At 28.3% G+C, this 17,692-nt stretch overlaps 1 protein-coding gene across 2 annotated transcripts in view; it reads right to left on the bottom strand.

The window, feature by feature from the left end:
• Positions 1-17,692, bottom strand: part of LOC148941060 (uncharacterized) — a 117,147-nt gene that overhangs the window by 34,681 nt on the left and 64,774 nt on the right. For both annotated transcript variants that reach the window (XM_089104921.1, XM_089104922.1), the window contains exons 6-7: positions 9,106-9,220; positions 5,699-5,837 (exon numbers count right to left, since the gene is read on the bottom strand). In XM_089104921.1, coding sequence (XP_088961047.1) covers positions 5,699-5,837; positions 9,106-9,220 — 254 coding nt within the window. The remainder of the gene's footprint in view (positions 1-5,698; positions 5,838-9,105; positions 9,221-17,692) is intronic.

Here is a 17,692-nt window from a genome sequence, read left to right as displayed (position 1 = left end):
AAAGCTCTAGTTAAGTTTTTTCGAGTCAAAAGATATTTGAGGGCAACTAGCCCCCCTACACCCCTTTTCCCCAAATTCATCCAATAAAAATTTTAAGATAGCCATCTAGTTAAAGATTTCTCAAAAGTCAGATAACAAAAACTCAGGTGTCGTCACAACCCCCCAAGACCCGGGGGCAGGCGTTGTAATATATGCCCAGGGGCATATATTGTTCATGTGAAAGGGATGCTCGTATTAACTTCAGAGCGGGCTATTTGATTAGGTATTGAAATCCAGCCCTTTTTAACAGTCAATAGTAATCAGACGACAACTAGCCCCCCAAGCCTTTTCCCCCCACATACATTTTATAAAAAATTTGAGGTAGTAATTTTGTTAAAAATAGTTTAAAGATCATATAAAAAAACTGCTTTACGTATGGTCATTTCGTTAAAAATAGTTCAAAGGTTAGATAAGAAAATCCTGTGTCGACACCCCCCCCCCCATCTCCAGGGCCAGGGCAGGTGTCGTAAGTATTGCTCTGGAGGCCTATATGGTTCTTATGGAAGGTATGCTCGTATAAACTTCAGAGAGGGTTCATTTGAATGGAAATTAAAAGTTGTAGTTCATTTTCTCAGAGTGAAAAAAGATTGGAGGGCAACTATCCCCTCCCACCTTCCACGCCGGTGGGCGTATCGGATGGATAAACCCATCCGATAAAACTTTCAGATGACCATTTTGTTAAAAATAGTTCAACCATCAGATATTAAAACTCCAGGGTCGACACAGCCTCAAAGGGCCGAGGGATAGGCGCTGTAAGTTATACTCTGGGGATTTATATGGCTTTTATAGAAGGGATACTCGTATAAACTTCAGAGAGGGCTCATTTGATTGAAAATAGAGAGCTCTAGATGACTTTTAAAGAGTCAAAAGAGACTGAAGCTTAATCTAGTCCCCCCATATCCTTTTTCCCCAACCCCATCCTATAAATATTTTGAGATAAAAATTTTATTAAAAATAGTTCAAACATCAGATAATAAAAACTTCAAGATTGACACAAGTCCATTTTTTTACTTTGATATTGTTACTTTGATATCAATTTTGATACTTTGATGAATATTTGATTTTTTTAAAGTTTTATTTTGAAATAAGAAATATTTAGACACTTTAAATTTTTTGCAAAAAAAAACAAACAAAAATTAATTAAAAAAAACTTTCCGAAAAAATGAGTTTTTCAAAGAAAAGTGATGGCCATTTTAAACTTGAGCTCAGCAGATACTAATACCTTTTAAAATTCAAACTCAAAACGACCAGAAATTACTATTAAACAATAAATAAAACCCAAAACGAACAGAAATTAAATAAACAATCGTACCAAAATCTTACAATAACTAATGATATAAACGAATAAATAAACTTAAAGCGATTAATGCTTAAATTGAAAATGAAAATCAAGCTTTTGACGAAAAAAATATTTTCCTATTGAAGCAGAAATCAAACTTAAAACGAACATAAATTAAATAAACAATCAATGCAAACAAACATACAATAGATATTAATCTAAATCAATAAATAAATCTTAAAACGAGTGAAATTTAAATTGAATATGCAAATCAAGCTCGAAACGAACAAAAATCGCTACAAACAAGTTCGGGTATGACCTCCTCCTCTCACTGTAAGTCTAAAACCTACTGCGTCATTGGCGCTTTACTGAAAACAATATACGTCTTGAACAGTCTTGGAAAGTATTAACAACATCAAATTGAATATTTGATGTATAATGATAATAATTGTTGAAAGATCCATTAGTTCAAGAATTTATTTCGCTGTAATTGTATTTTTATTCTCAATGCTGTAAGAACTGGAAAAGAGAGTATTTGTAATATAATCCGTTTTCAGTTAAGCGCCAATGACGCAGTAGGTTTTTGATTTTTATTTACAGTTAGGAAAGGAGGCAGTATCCAATCACTTGTTTGTAGGGAAACTATATTCGTCTTTAATAACTTTAAAAAGAGCTAATAAATTAAACTGAATATTTGATGTATAATGATATTAATTATTGAAAGCTTATCAGTTCAAAATGTTACTATAATTTTAATGTTTATTTTCAGAGATAAGTACAAAAGAAAATCTGTGTCACAAAATTGGTTTTCAGTATAGCGCCAATGACGCAGTAGGTTTTAGACTTTTACAGTGAGAGAAGGAGGTCATACTCAAACTCTTGTTTGTGGTGATTTTTGATTCTTTCAAGCTTAGTTTGCATATTCGATTCAAGTTTCAATCTTTTTAAGATTTATTTATTCATTTACATTAATATCTATTGTATCTTTGTTTATATTGATTGTTTATTTAATTTCTGTTCGGTTTAAGTTTCAATTGTACTTCAATAGGAAAATATTTTTTTTCATCTTAAGCTTGATTTTCATATTAAATCTAAGAATTCCTCCCTTTAAGATCTAGTTATTCATTTAAATTGTTACTTGTTTTATGTTTTTGCTATGATTATTTATTTCATTTCTGTTCGTTTTGGGTTTCGTTTATTCTTTAGTAGTTATTTCTGGTCGTTTTGAGTTTGAATTTTAAAAGGTATTTGTATCTGCTGAGCTTAAGTTTAAAATAGCCTTTACTTTTCTTTGAAAAACTGATTTTTTCGGAAAGCTATTTTTAATTAATTTATTCTAAATAGCGGCCTTTGTGATTAAGGGGTCATTTTTAAAGAATTGGAACAAAATTCAAACTTTGGCTTAAAGAGCGTGAGATTGAATAGGTGGCAAGCCCCCTATTATACGTATTAAAGATAAATGAATATAGAAGTTCGTAGCGCCAGGTAATTGGTAACTTACGTAAATTTATTACTAATAAAACGTTCGTAAATAAAATTAAACAAGTTTCGAGAAAGCCATTTAACCAAATAAAAGTAAAATTAATATGCAAATTTTGTTTTAATTATTCATGTACTGTGAGCCAAAATCAAAACCTGCATTAAATCAAAAACGTTAAAAATTAAATAAAAAAACTAATTTTTTTAACTGAAAGTAAGGAACGACGTTAAAACTTAAAACGAACAGAAATTATTCCGTATATGAAAGGGGCTGTCCCCTCCTCAACGCCTCGCTCTTTGCGCTAAAGTTTGGCTTTCTCACAACTCTTATTTTTTTTTAAACAATAAAAACTTTAGCGGAATGAGCAAGGCGTTGAGGAGGGGACAGCCCCCTTCATATACGGAATAATTTCTGTTCGTTTTAAGTTTTAACGTCGTTCCTTACTTTCAGTTAAAAAAACTTGTTTTTTTTATTTAATCATCATAAAAGAAAACTAAGAGAACACAGTAGAGGTCAAATAACAGCAATTTTGAGAGACACTGGAGGTGATGTTTAATTTTAATATTGTGGTAAAGCTTCTAATTTAGTCAATTTGGAATTTAGTAAAAATATATTAAGACGCAAATACAAAGTTTAGAAATACCACTTTTTATTAAGATAAGGAACATATCCTGCCAAGTTTCTGCTTAACGGGAAATTGAGAAATCACCACTTTCTAGCTATTACATGGGTTGGGTAAAGGAAAGTGTGGTTGATAAAAATGTGTAAAAGATACATTTTATGGGAAGGGGCAGATTTAGACGGATACTAATTTTATACCGGACTGACCTCTGGTCCGTTGTTTTTAGAGAGACCTTGGAATCTTGTCGGATCATTGTAAGTATCTAAGTATCCTATTATACATTATTGTAGTTTTCCGAGACTTGTGGTCTACTTTGGACAGCCAGTCCCAGTAAAAAGTATATATCTAGTATTATTCTACGTTAATTGAATAAAAGTATTGCATCATAGCAAACCTCTCTATGATCTACCTTTAGCTCCTCGAACAGACCCATCTGGTACGCCTCATTAGTCCGGTCATAGCCTAAGGCACGCTACCAAAGTTTAATTACCTTAGGGCCATAGTTTATCTCCCCTATAAAGGGAGAATAAAGGCATCTACGACAACTACATCACCCAAATAACATAAAACACACTTCACAACAATATCATCGCAATGATCCCGGTGGATATGGTATTGGGTAGGTGCTCCCACCCAATACCGAACATCATGAGCGTGCTCATGATGAGAATGGAGTGGGTGAAAAATGACAATAATGACAACCTTATGGAATCAATGGTGGCAGAAAAGAAGAAATAATCCTGATGTTCTTACCTTTTGCCTATGGGAAGAAAATGTCAAGTGGGGCTCGACTCCACAACCCCTTTCTTAAGAATCTTATTGATAACAAACTCTACCAAGTGACCTAGTGAGGCTTGGTCAGTTGGTTGAATTTTCTCTATAGTTTAAAGATCTAGTAAATTATTCCACAGAGTGATATTAATATAAATCAACATATGTTAATATCGTATAAATTAATGATACTCCAGTTCAACTTTGAAATGGGCCAAGTGGTGAAAGAATGCAGTAGTAATTATCAAATAAGAAAACCAAGCAAACGCAGCAGAGATCAAATGACAGCAATTTGGAGAGACAGTGGAGGGGATGTTTGATTTTAAGATGATCACAATGATCTAGTGGATGTGGTGTTGGGTGGGGTAGCTTGCTCATAATGAGAGGGGGGGAGGCGAAAAATGAGGATTATGAATGTGGTAATCATGATATTCGTTGGGATCGGAGTGACAGCATATGTGAGGCAGCAAATTGAAAATTTTGGCGGCAATAATTCTTGAGTGAATTTTAATAAATTTTACAAATTCAAAATTCGTGCAATTTTTTTTTAAATCAACATAAACTGCAAGAAAAAGCAGAAAGTAATAAATTTATATAAGAATTTAGAATAGACCCAAGAACACAAAAACACAAAAATAGTCCCAAACAGGGAGTTTATAATTAAAACAAAGTCTTTAGCAACGAATCTTCAAACAGAGAAAAAAAAATCACAAACTTTTGATAAGTTTTAGGAGCACTAAAAGGGGAATGGAGAGGGGGGGATAGACTCACCTTTCATTTAGAAAAAGAACTTTTTGCTGTTTTCATTGAAAAAGGAACAAATCAACCCCCTCTTTAGATTTTGAAAATACCATTTAAAAAATGGTATTTATACCATTGATATTATACCATTAAAAATAGTAATTGTACCATAAAAATAGTACTATACCATTAAAAATGGTATTTTTTTTAATTTTCCATTAAAAAGATTGAAAAATTCTTAACCCTCCCTCCTCTAAGTTTTCGCAAATTAGTATTCCTGATCGTTTTTTTTTTCAAAATTTGATAATGCATCTAACCTCACAGCTTTTTTTTTTTAATCCCACCTCCTCTCCTCTCGGTGACCTTCAAATTTTCTTTACAAATATCTCATAATTTATCTAATGTCACCTAGTCTTTTATTAATAAAATAACTTCTTCAAAAAAATTAAATTATTAATATTGTATAAAAATTGAGCATTCCAAAATATACCAGGGTATAAAAATAGAGGTATACTACATTTCAATTTTCTTATACCTTTTAGGTTCATCCGATATCTCAGGCAGCCCTTCCCCCTTAGGGCACCCCTTCCATCGTGACCTTAAATTACACCCTCACAGCTTTATTCACAAAAATGTTGGTTAAATTCCAGTTATTTTTTGCAATGCTTGTGGAATAAGTTATTTGCAATAACTTCTTCAAATATTAGTTCAGGTCTTCACCACTACATAGACACTAAGATCAAACTAGAATAGAGGAAACTCCTACCCTGGTTTTCCAGCCAAGCGTTGTATGCAGCAATCCCCAAGCGGCTAAGACAATCAATCCTGACAATTCGTAATTTTTCTTGTTGCATTATCTTAATCCCTCTCATACTATGCATAACATTTCCAGAATTCAAAACTTCCTATAATAGAGAAACATAATAAAAAATTAATTTTATAAAAGAAAAAAAAACGGAAAACATTAAAATACCGCTAATGATTTTTTTTTTCGTAATTTTTCTTGTTGCATTGCCTTAATCCCTCTCATACTATGCAGAACACTTCTAGAATTCAATGCTTCCTACAATAGAGAAACATAATAAAATATAAAGATGCAAATTAGTATTCCACTAAAAAAAAAAAATTCCCGCAGTTTTCCGTAATTTTTCTTACTGAATTGCCTTAATCCCTCTCATACTATGCACAAATGTTCCAGAGTTCAATACTACAGAGAAACATAATCAGATATAATGATGAGAAAAAACGGCTTACACCAAAATTCCGCTAAAGATATTCAGCTAAAGATGACCTGGATTACTCCAAGAAACTTGCCTAGTCGCTATGTTATATGTTTCCTAGATCTTTTTTTTTTTGCTCTGACCTAAAAATCTCTTATAAACCACTGCGTTTCTCTGATCATGATCATGTAAAATGCTGAATTTGGTTATGTAATTTTCACCTACACCCCTTTCCTTTTTGGTGGTATAAGCCTCCCCTCCCCTCTCCTCTTTGGAAATCAGACGAATTTTTCAAGCTCGTAACTTTATATTTCACGAATTTTACATATTAAGGATTACTATAAAAATACGATTATTTTGATGCAGACACTATTATCAAAACTCTTATTTTTAGAATTACGGTTACTATTAGCTTTGTCATGGTTTACTTACAGTTCATTACTAGGAACTCTTTGATGAAGCAGCCATCATTACGCACCTATAGTTTTAATTTTATGAGATTATTTTATTATATTTATATTCCTGAAAAACGAAGCATGAAAATGACTAGAAAAAAAATGAATAGCCCCTGGCAAATACGAAAAAAAAGTCAATTATTTGAACTAATTAAGCAATTGTTCATGAATTAAGCAACCGAATGAATTGTAGATAAATTCAGTCTACAATTAATTAATTTACTTAATTTAATCGAGTATAATTAAGTTGATTAATTCTGGAGAAATCAGAGTAGAAAGACGTTTGAGTACCTTCCTAATGAATACCAAATAGGAAATATACCTTAAAATAAATCACAAATTCCGAAGGCTCCACGGGCATCAAATCCCTTCCCTCAGATTTCAGAGTAAGCGTTCAGATTTAATTAATGCTAATATCATTATTGGGCAAATTGATAATATTCAGCTAAATTGTTTTTTTAAATATTTTTTAGGATTAGCCAAGCTAGGAGAATAGTAAAAGTTTGTTTCAGACTTCCAGCCCAAGGATTTTTCACATTCAGGACCGAGATTACCATCAAACGAGAAGGAACTATTATACATACAAAACATAAAAAAAAAAATGAAAGCTTGTTTTATTATTTTCTAATGGTTAATCTTTTGTAGGGATACTATAAAATCTTTCTAAAAATTTGCATTTTATAATCATAACCTTACCCACCCTCAGATTTACACTATTAATAAATAATAATAAAAAAATAATAAATAATATATTATATATCTTAATATATTGTATTATATTAATATCGCATATTATAAGTAATATAATAATAAATAAAAAATATAAAATAATAATAATAAATAAAGAATACTTCAACTTCTTCGACTTTTCTTTTAACAACAAAACTTTCTGTCTATTGTACTACTAGATACTTTTCTTTCTTTTTTCCTGTTTCAATATCAAGTCTAGCAAATTTCTTTTTATTATATTGTACTTGAAAGCAGGGTTGTTGTTGTGTTATTTTAACCACGAATTTGAAAATTCCACTAAATAAAAGATCGTCACATGCACTTGAATTTTGAATAGTGGTTAATTTTTTTATTATATTTATTTATTATCTTGTTTTTGGCTATTGAATATTTGACTGTCAAACCTTGAGAATTACTTGGAAACAAAAATTATAAGTGTGACATTTTAACTATTAATTTAAAAATTATGAATATTTTTTATTAATCCAATAAATAGTATGGAACACCTTAGACTATTTGTCATATTCTAGCATTAAGACGTAGGAAGATCCTCATTGGCTTTTTATTAATTTTAATAAAAGGTAAATGTAATGTAATAGAAAACAATTTTAATTCCTCAGCTGTTTTGTCATTTATAAATACTCCTTTCGTTCCCTCAAAATCGTTCCCTCAAAATCCCTCAAAATCGATCCCTCAAAATTTTTAATAATCCTTAGTACTTTTTGAGGAATCAATTGAGTAGGGGGACAATGCCCCCTCTCTATTTTTTATTTCAAGTTCAATACGGGTTTTAATTTAAAAAAAAAATATATAAAATACTCAACTCCTTGTGCATTGATGCACGTTTGGGCCCCGTAATAATTGCACACTCTAAATACAGTGTGGCCTCGTGTCCTCTCCAACTTCCACCCCGAACCGCCATCAAATAACAATAAATTTAACACAACTTCTCCGTTCAAACCCCTTGAAGTATCAAACTAAAATATAATAAATAATAATAATATCAAAAAATTCTAAACATAATAATAATAAAATAAATCTAGTAAATAAATTTTTAATCTTTTAGATATTTTTTTACATTCTTTTTAAAGGATCCCAGAGACCTATACGACTTCAGCTCTTGCGGAAGTGCATTCGACTCTCTAGCACACGCAATTCCAGGAGAAAATTCCGACCTAGCTGTCGGTGTCGGGGGTATATAAATGTCTGATGACGATCGTGAATTTAAACTATGGATTTGTGATGCTAGTGTGAATAAGCCTTTAAATGGTGATGGGACCGTTCCTGAAAAATATTTAAAATAAAAAACGGTGCAAGATAGTCTGTAAAGTGATGCCATTGATTGTCTGTTCGGTGCTGGGCCTAAAATTTGAAGTGCTTTGTTGTGAAGTGAGTTTAGTCCCTGTAAATTTGTCTTGAAATTAGATTGCCAAACTGTAGAACAATATTGAATGTGAGGCTTGATAACTACATTGTAAATCAGGATCAGTATTTTTTTAGGGAAATGGTGACTGAGTTTTCTCAAGATTCCAAGGTTCCTTGAAAGCTTCGTTTCGACACTTGCTATGTGGTGTTTGAACGAGAGGTTTTCGTCGATTAAAACCCCTAGGTATCGAATGTGTCCTTTTTCTGGTCTCTTGATAAGCCCACGAGAGGTTTCAATACCAATCACATCAGGAGCCAGCGAATCTATACGTGATGAAACAATTGTATATCCACATAATAATAATAATAATAATAATAATAATAATATGAATTAATATTCTTACTTTTCTTAATTGTTCTGCTTCGGCAAATTTACCTCGCTTTTCAAGTACTTCTGTCAGCTTAAGTCGATAAATAAGAGATTGAGCACCTTCCATTGTTCGATAACCTTTCATCGTTCTAGAAATAATAAACAGAACATATAAAAAATATATGATTTTATATATGATTTATGAAATTTCCATATTCATATGATTTATGAAGAAAATATATGATCTATGCGCAAGTACGGAAACTCCGTTCTTTCCTCCAAAATAGATCGTTCACTCCCTTCCCCTGCACCATTCAGTGCCCAAACACGTCACAAAAACTAATTAGTGCCGCCCAAATGCAGAACAAATTACCATTCAATTTTTTTGCACCGTTTTTTTTTGTCATCCTTTTTAACCAGAAATTGGTCCTTATTTGGATTGCAAAAAATAAACCCATTTAGTCTGGCCTTGGTCGTGGCTATCATTGTAGTTTTTGGTAATAAATAATTCTAATGAAAGATCTTCATTTGCTTTGGCGCATTCATCGAAGTGACTCTATTAGTAACAGCAATCATAGTGGATTGTTACGACAATTGTAGTTTAATATTGGTGGTGTTTTTTTATGTGTTTTTAATTTATTTTAGTTTTTTAATCTTTGTTTCTTTAACGCTGAAAACGTCTCGTTTTTATACAAGCGAAATATCTACGTCGTTTTTTTTTTTTCTTTTCGGTACTGGCCAAAGTCTTGTTTCGTCTATTTTCTTCATTGAGTTTTCTTTTTTTGTTTCTTTGAAATGAATCTAACTTTAATAACAAGTTATGAATTTTCCGAGTCTTATATGTACTATAAAAAAAAGAGCCATTAGTTATTTATTAACTTTTTGTTAAAACTTAATCTAAAAAAAACAACTAAAAAAACATACAGACGAATCAACTAATCATAATTTGCGACTAAAATCGTCCACATACAGTTAACACAGGTTAAAATTTAATAACAATTTATAAATTTTCCAAATCTTATATGTATTTAAAAAAAGAGTCATCAGTTGTTTATCAACTTTTTGTTAAAACTTAATCTTAAAAAAAACACAAAAAAACATACACGTATATTCTAATGTGTATTAGAATGTTATCTATTCCTTCTATAAATAAGTCAGGCAAGACTGCAATATAAATATGGAGAATTACTGAAAGATTCAGAATACTGTCTTTTCAGACTAATCAACTAATCATAATTTTCGAATAAAATCGTCGACATACAGTTAACACAGGTTAAACTTTAATAACAATTTATAAATTTTCCGAATCTTATATGTATTTAAAAAAAAAAGAGTCATTAGTTGTTTATTAACTTTTTGTTAAAACTTAATCTTAAAAAAACACAAAAAAACATACACGTATATTCTAATGTGTAATAGGGTGTTATCTATTCCTTCTATAAATAAGTCAGGCAAGACTGCAATATAAATATGGAGAATTACTGAAAGATTCACAATACTGTCTTTACAGACGAATCAACTAATCATAATTTGCGACTAAAATCGTCCACATACAGTTAACACTGTTTAAAATTTAATAAAAATTCATAAATTTTCCTAATCTTATATGTATTTGAAAAAAAAAGAGTCGTTAGTTGTTTATTAACTTTTTGTTAAAACTTAATATTAAAAAAAAACACAAAAAAACACACGTATATTCTAATGTGTATTATGGTGTTATCTATTCCTTCTATAAATAAGTCAGGCAAGACTGCAATATAAATATGGAGAATTGCTGAAAGATTCACAATACTGTCTTTACAGACGAATCAACTACTCATAATTTGCGACTAAAATCTTCCAAATAAAGTTAAAAATGTTTAAAATTTAATAAAAATTCATAAAATTTCCGAATCATATGTATTTAAAAAAAAAGAGTCATAAGTTGTTTATTGGATTTTTTTTAATAATTAATATTAAAAAAAAACACAAAAAAACATACACCTATATTATAATTTGTATTAGGGTGTTATCTATTACTTTTATAAATAAGTCAGGCAAGACTGCAATATATAAATATGGAGAATTGCTGAAAGATTCACAATACTGTCTTTACAGACGAATCAACTAATCATAATTTGCGACTAAAATCGTCCGCATACAGTTAACACAGGTTAAAATTTAATAACAATTTATAAATTTTCCGAATCTTATATGTATTTAAAAAAAAAGAGTCATTAGTTGTTTATTAACTTTTTGTTAAAACTTAATCTTAAAAAAAAACACAAAAAAACACACGTATATTCTAATGTGTATTAGGGTGTTATATATTCCTTCTATAAATAAGTCAGGCAAGACTGCAATATAAATCTGGAGAATTGCTGAAAGATTCACAAAACTGTCTTTACAGACAAATCAACTAATCATAATTTGCGACTAAAATCGTCCACATACACTTAAAACAGGTTAAACTTTAATAACAATTTATAAATTTTCCGAATCTCATATGTATTTAAAAAAAAAGAATCATTAGTTGTTTATTAGATTTTTGTTAAAACTTAATCTTAAAAAAAACACAAAAAAACATACACGTATATTCTAATGTGTATAAGGGTGTTATCTATTCCTTCTATAAATAAGTCCGGCAAAACTGCTATATAAATATGGAGAATTGCTGAAAGATTCAGAATACTGTCTTTACAGACGAATCAACTAATCATAATTTACGAATAAAATCGTCGACATACAGTTAACACAGGTTAAACTTTAATAACAATTTATAAATTTTCCGAATCTTATATGTATTTTTAAAAAAAGAGTCATTAGTTGTTTATTAACTTTTTGTTAAAACTTAATATTTAAAAAAAAAAACAAAAACATACACGTATATTATAATGTGTATTAGGGTGTTATCTATTCTTTCTATAAATAAGTCAGGCAAGACTGCAATAGAAATATGGAGAATTGCTGAAAGATTCACAATACTGTCTTTACAGACGAATTAACTAATTATAATTTGCGACTAAAATCGTCCACATACAGTTGACACATGTTAAAATTTAATAAAAATTCATAAAATTTCCGAATCTTATATTTATTATAAAAAAAATAGTGATTAGTTTTTTATTAAATTTTTGTTAAAACTTAATCTTAAAAAAAAAAAAACAAAAAAAAATACACGTATATTCTAATTTTTATTATGATGTTATCTATTCCTTCTATAAATAAGTCAGGCAAGACTGCAATATAAATATGGAGAATTGCTGAAAGATTAACAATACTGTCTTTACAGACGAATCAACTAATCATAATTTGTGACTAAAATCGTCCACATACAGTTAACACAGGTTAAACTTTAATTACAATTTATAAATTTTCCGAATCTTATATGTATTTAAAAAAAAAGATTCATTAGTTTTTTATTAACTTTTTTTTAAAACTTAATCTTAAAAAAAAAACACAAAAAAACATACACGCATATTCTAATGTGTATTAGGGTGTTATCTATTCCTTCTATAAATAAGTAAGGCAAGACTTCAATATAAATATGGAGAATTGCTGAAAGATTCACAATACTGTCTTTACAGACGAATCAACTAATCATAATTTGCGACTAAAATCGCCCTCATACAGTTAATACAGGTTAAACTTTAATAACAATTTATAAATTTTCCGTATATTATATGTATTTAAAAAAAAAGAGTCATTAGTTGTTTATTAACTTTTTGTTAAAACTTAATCTTAAAAAAAACACAAAAAAAATACTCGTATATTCTAATGTGTATTAGGGTGTTATCTATTCCTTCTATAAATAAGTCAGGCAAGACTGCAATATAAATATGGAGAATTGCTGAACGATTCACAATACTGTCTTTACAGACGAATCAACTAATCATAATTTGTGACTAAAATCGTCCACATACAGTTAACACAGGTTAAACTTTAATTACAATTTATAAATTTTCCGAATCTTATATGTATTTAAAAAAAAAGAGTCATTAGTTGATTATTAACTTTTTGTTAAAACTTAATCTTAAAAAAAACACAAAAAAACATACACGCAAATTCTAATGTGTATTAGGGTGTTATCTATTACTTCTATAAATAAGTAAGGCAAGACTTCAATATAAATATGGAGAATTGCTGAAAGATTCACAATACTTTCTTTACAGACGAATCAAATACTCATAATTTGCTAATAAAATCGTCCACATATATTTAATACATTTTAAAATTTAATAAAAATTTAAAAAATTTCCGAATATTTTATTTATTTAAAAAAAAAAGATACATAAGTTGTTTATTAAATTTTTTTTAATACTTAATATTAAAAAAAAACACATAAAAACATACACGTATATTATAATGTGTATTAGGGTGTTATCTATTCCTTTTATAAATAAGTTAGGCAAGACTGCAATATAAATATGGAGAATTGCTGAAAGATTCACAATACTGTCTTTACAGACGAATCAACTAATCATAATTTGAGACTAAAATCGTCCACATACAGTTAACACAGGTTAAAATTTAATAACAATTTATAAATTTTCCGAATCTTATATGTATTAAAAAAAAAAGAGTCATTAGTTGTTTATTAACTTTTTGTTAAAACTTAATCTTAAAAAAAACACAAAAAAACACACGTATATTCTAATGTGTATTAGGGTGTTATATATTCCTTCTATAAATAAGTCAGGCAAGACTGCAATATAAATCTGGAGAATTGATGAAAGATTCACAATACTGTCTTTACAGACAAATCAACTAATCATAATTTGCGACTAAAATCGTCGACATATAGTTAACACAGGTTAAACTTTAATAACAATTTATAAAATTTCCGAATCTTTTATGTATTTAAAAAAAAAAGAGTCATAAGTTGTTTATTAAATTTTTGTTAAAACTTAATCTTAAAAAAAAACACAAAAAAACATACACGTATATTCTAATGTGTATTAGGATGTTATCTATTCCTTCTATAAATAAGTCAGGCAAGACTGCAATATAAATATGGAGAATTGCTGAAAGATTCACAATACTGTCTTTACAGACGAATCAACTAATCATAATTTACGACTAAAATCGTCCACATACAGTTAACACAGCTTAAACTTTAATAACAATTTATAAATTTTCCGAATCTTATATGTATTTTTAAAAAAAGAGTCATTAGTTGTTTATTAAATTTTTGTTAAAATTTAATCTTAAAAAAAAACACAAAAAAATACACGTATATTATAATTTGTATTAGGGTGTTATCTATTCTTTCTATAAATAAGTCAGGCAAGACTGCAATAGAAATATGGAGAATTGCTGAAAGATTCACAATACTGTCTTTGCAGACGAATTAACTAATCATAATTTGCGACTAAAATCGTCCACATACAGTTAAAACAGGTTAAACTTTAGTAAAATTTATAAATTTTCCGAATATTATATGTATTTAAAAAAAAAGAGTCATTAGTTTTTTATTAACTTTTTTTTAAAACTTAATATTAAAAAAAAAAAACAAAAAAAACATACACGTATATTCTAATGTGTATTAGGGTGTTATCTATTCCTTCTATAAATAAGTAAGGCAAGACTGCAATATAAATATGGAGAATTGCTGAAAGATTCACAATACTGTCTTTACAGACGAATCAACTAATCATAATTTGTGACTAAAATCGTCCACATACAGTTAACACAGGTTAAACTTTAATAACAATTTATAAATTTTCCGAATCTTATATGTATTTAAAAAAAAAGAGTCATTAGTTGTTTATTAAATTTTTGTTAAAACTTAATCTTAAAAAAAACACAAAAAAACATACACGTAAATTCTAATGTGTTTTAGGGTGTTATCTATTCCTTCTTTAAATAATTTAGGCAAGACTGAATTATAACTATGGAGAATTTATTAGAGCTTCTCAATGCTGTATTTGCAGAAGAATAAACTAATCTTTATTTGCGACTGAAATCGCCCTCATACATTTCACAAATTTTAAACTTCAATAAAACTTTATAAATTTTCAGAATCTTATACGTATATAAAAAAAAAGAGTAATTAGTTGTTTATTAACTTTTTGTTAAAATTTAATCTAAAAAAAACACAAAAAAAATACACGTATATTTTAATGTGTCTTAGGGTGTTATTTATCCCTTATATAAATAAGTCAGGCAAGACTGCAAAATAAATATGGAGAATTGCTGAACGATTCACAATACTGTCTTTACAGACGAATCAACTAATCATAATTTGTGACTAAAATCGTCCACATACAGTTAATACAGTTTAAACTTTAATAACAATTTATAAATTTTCCGAATCTTCTATTTATTTAAAAAAAAAGAGTCATTAGTTGATTATTAACTTTTTGTTAAAACTTAATCTTAAAAAAAACACAAAAAAACATACACGCATATTCTAATGTGTATTAGGGTGTTATCTATTAATTCTATAAATAAGTAAGGCAAGACTGCAATATAAATATGGAGAATTGCTGAAAGATTCACAATACTGTCTTTACAGACGAATCAACTAATCATAATTTGCGACTAAAATCGTCCACATACAGTTAATACAGGTTAAACTTTAATAACAATTTATAAATTTTCCGAATCTTATATTTATTTAAAAAAAAAGAGTCATTAGTTGTTTATTAACTTTTTGTTAAAACTTAATCTTAAAAAAAACAAAAAAAAAATACACGTATATTTTAATGTGTATTAGAGTGTTATTTATCCCTTCTATAAATAAGTCAGGCAAGACTGCAAAATAAATATGGAGAATTGCTGAAAGATTCACAATACTGTCTTTACAGACGAATCAACTACTCATAATTTGTGACTAAAATCGTCCTCATACAGTTAACACATGTTAAACTTTAATAACAATTTATAAATTTTCCTATTCTTATATGTATTTAAAAAAAAGAGTAATTAGTTGTTTATTAACTTTTTGTTAAAATTTAATCTTAAAAAAAACACAAAAAAACATAAACGTATATTCTAATGTGTTTTAGAGTGTTATTTATTCCTTCTATAAATAAGTTAGGCAAGACTTCAATATAAATATGGAGAATTGCTGAAAGCTTCACAATACTGTCTTTGCAGACGAATCAACTAATCATAATTTACGACTAAAATCGTCCGCATACAGTTAACACAGGTTAAACTTTAATAACAATTTATAAATTTTCCGAATCTTATATGTATTTAAAAAAAAAGAGTCATTAGTTGTTTATTAACTTTTTGTTAAAACTTAATCTTAAAAAAAACACAAAAAAACACACGTATATTCTAATGTGTATTAGGGTGTTATCTATTCCTTCTATAAATAAGTCAGGCAAGACTGCAATATAAATCTGGAGAATTGATGAAAGATTCACAATACTGTCTTTACAGACGAATCAACTAATCATAATTTGTGACTAAAATCGTCCACATACAGTTAACACAGGTTAAACTTTAATAACAATTTATAAATTTTCCGAATCTTATATGTATTTAAAAAAAAAAGAGTCATTAGTTGTTTATTAACTTTTTGTTAAAACTTAATCTTAAAAAAAAAACACAAAAAAACATACACGTATATTCTAATGTGTATTAGGATGTTATATATTCCTTCTATAAATAAGTCCGGCAAGACTGCAATATAAATATGGAGAATTGCTGAAAGCTTCACAATACTGTCTTTACAGACAAATTAACTAATCGTAATTTGCGACTAAAATCTTCCACATACAGTTAAAAATGGTTAAACTTTAATAACAATTCATAAATTTCCGAATCTCAAATGTATTTAAAAAAAAAGAATCATTAGTATTTCATTAACTTTTTGTTAAAACTTAATCTTAGAAAAAACACAAAAAACATACACATATATTCTAATGTGTTTAAGGGTGTTATCTATTCCATTTATAAATAATTCAGTCAAGACTGCAATATAAATATGGAGAATTGCTGAAAGATTCAGAATACTGTCTTTACAGACGAATCAACTAATCATAATTTGAGAATAAAATCGTCCACACACAGTTAACACAGGTTAAACTTTAATAACAATTTATAAATTTTCCGAATCTTATATGTATTTTTAAAAAAAAGAGTCATTAGTTGTTTATTAACTTTTTGTTAAAACTTAATCTTAAAAAAAAACACAAAAAAATACACGTATATTCTAATGTGTATTAGGGTGTTATCTATTCTTTCTATAAATAAGTCAGGCAAGACTGCAATAGAAATATGGAGAATTGCTTAAAGATTCAAATTACTGTCATTCCAGACGAATAAACTAATCGTAATGTACGACTAAAATCGTCCAAATACAGTTAACACAGGTAGTAATTCAATAACAATTTATTTATTTTCCGACTATGATATTCATTTTAAAAAAAAGATTGGTCTTTTTTTTATTGTATTTTTTTTAAAATTTAATATTAAAAAAAAAACACAAAAAAACATACACGGGTATTCTAATTTTTTTTAGGATGTTATATATTACTTCTATAAATAAGTAAGGCAAGAATGCAATATAAATATGGAGAATTGCTGAACGCTTCACAATACTGTCTTTACAGACGAATCAACTAATCATAATTTGAGACTAAAATCGTCCACATACAGTTAACACAGGTTAAACTTTAATTACAATT

Source organism: Artemia sp. Qi Xiang Cuo, chromosome 19, assembly GCF_049724085.1.
Source record: "Artemia sp. Qi Xiang Cuo chromosome 19, ASM4972408v1, whole genome shotgun sequence".
Lineage (NCBI taxonomy): Eukaryota > Metazoa > Arthropoda > Branchiopoda > Anostraca > Artemiidae > Artemia > Artemia sp. Qi Xiang Cuo.
Note: the sequence above shows the minus strand (reverse complement) of the source record. Positions and strands in the feature narration are given on the sequence as shown.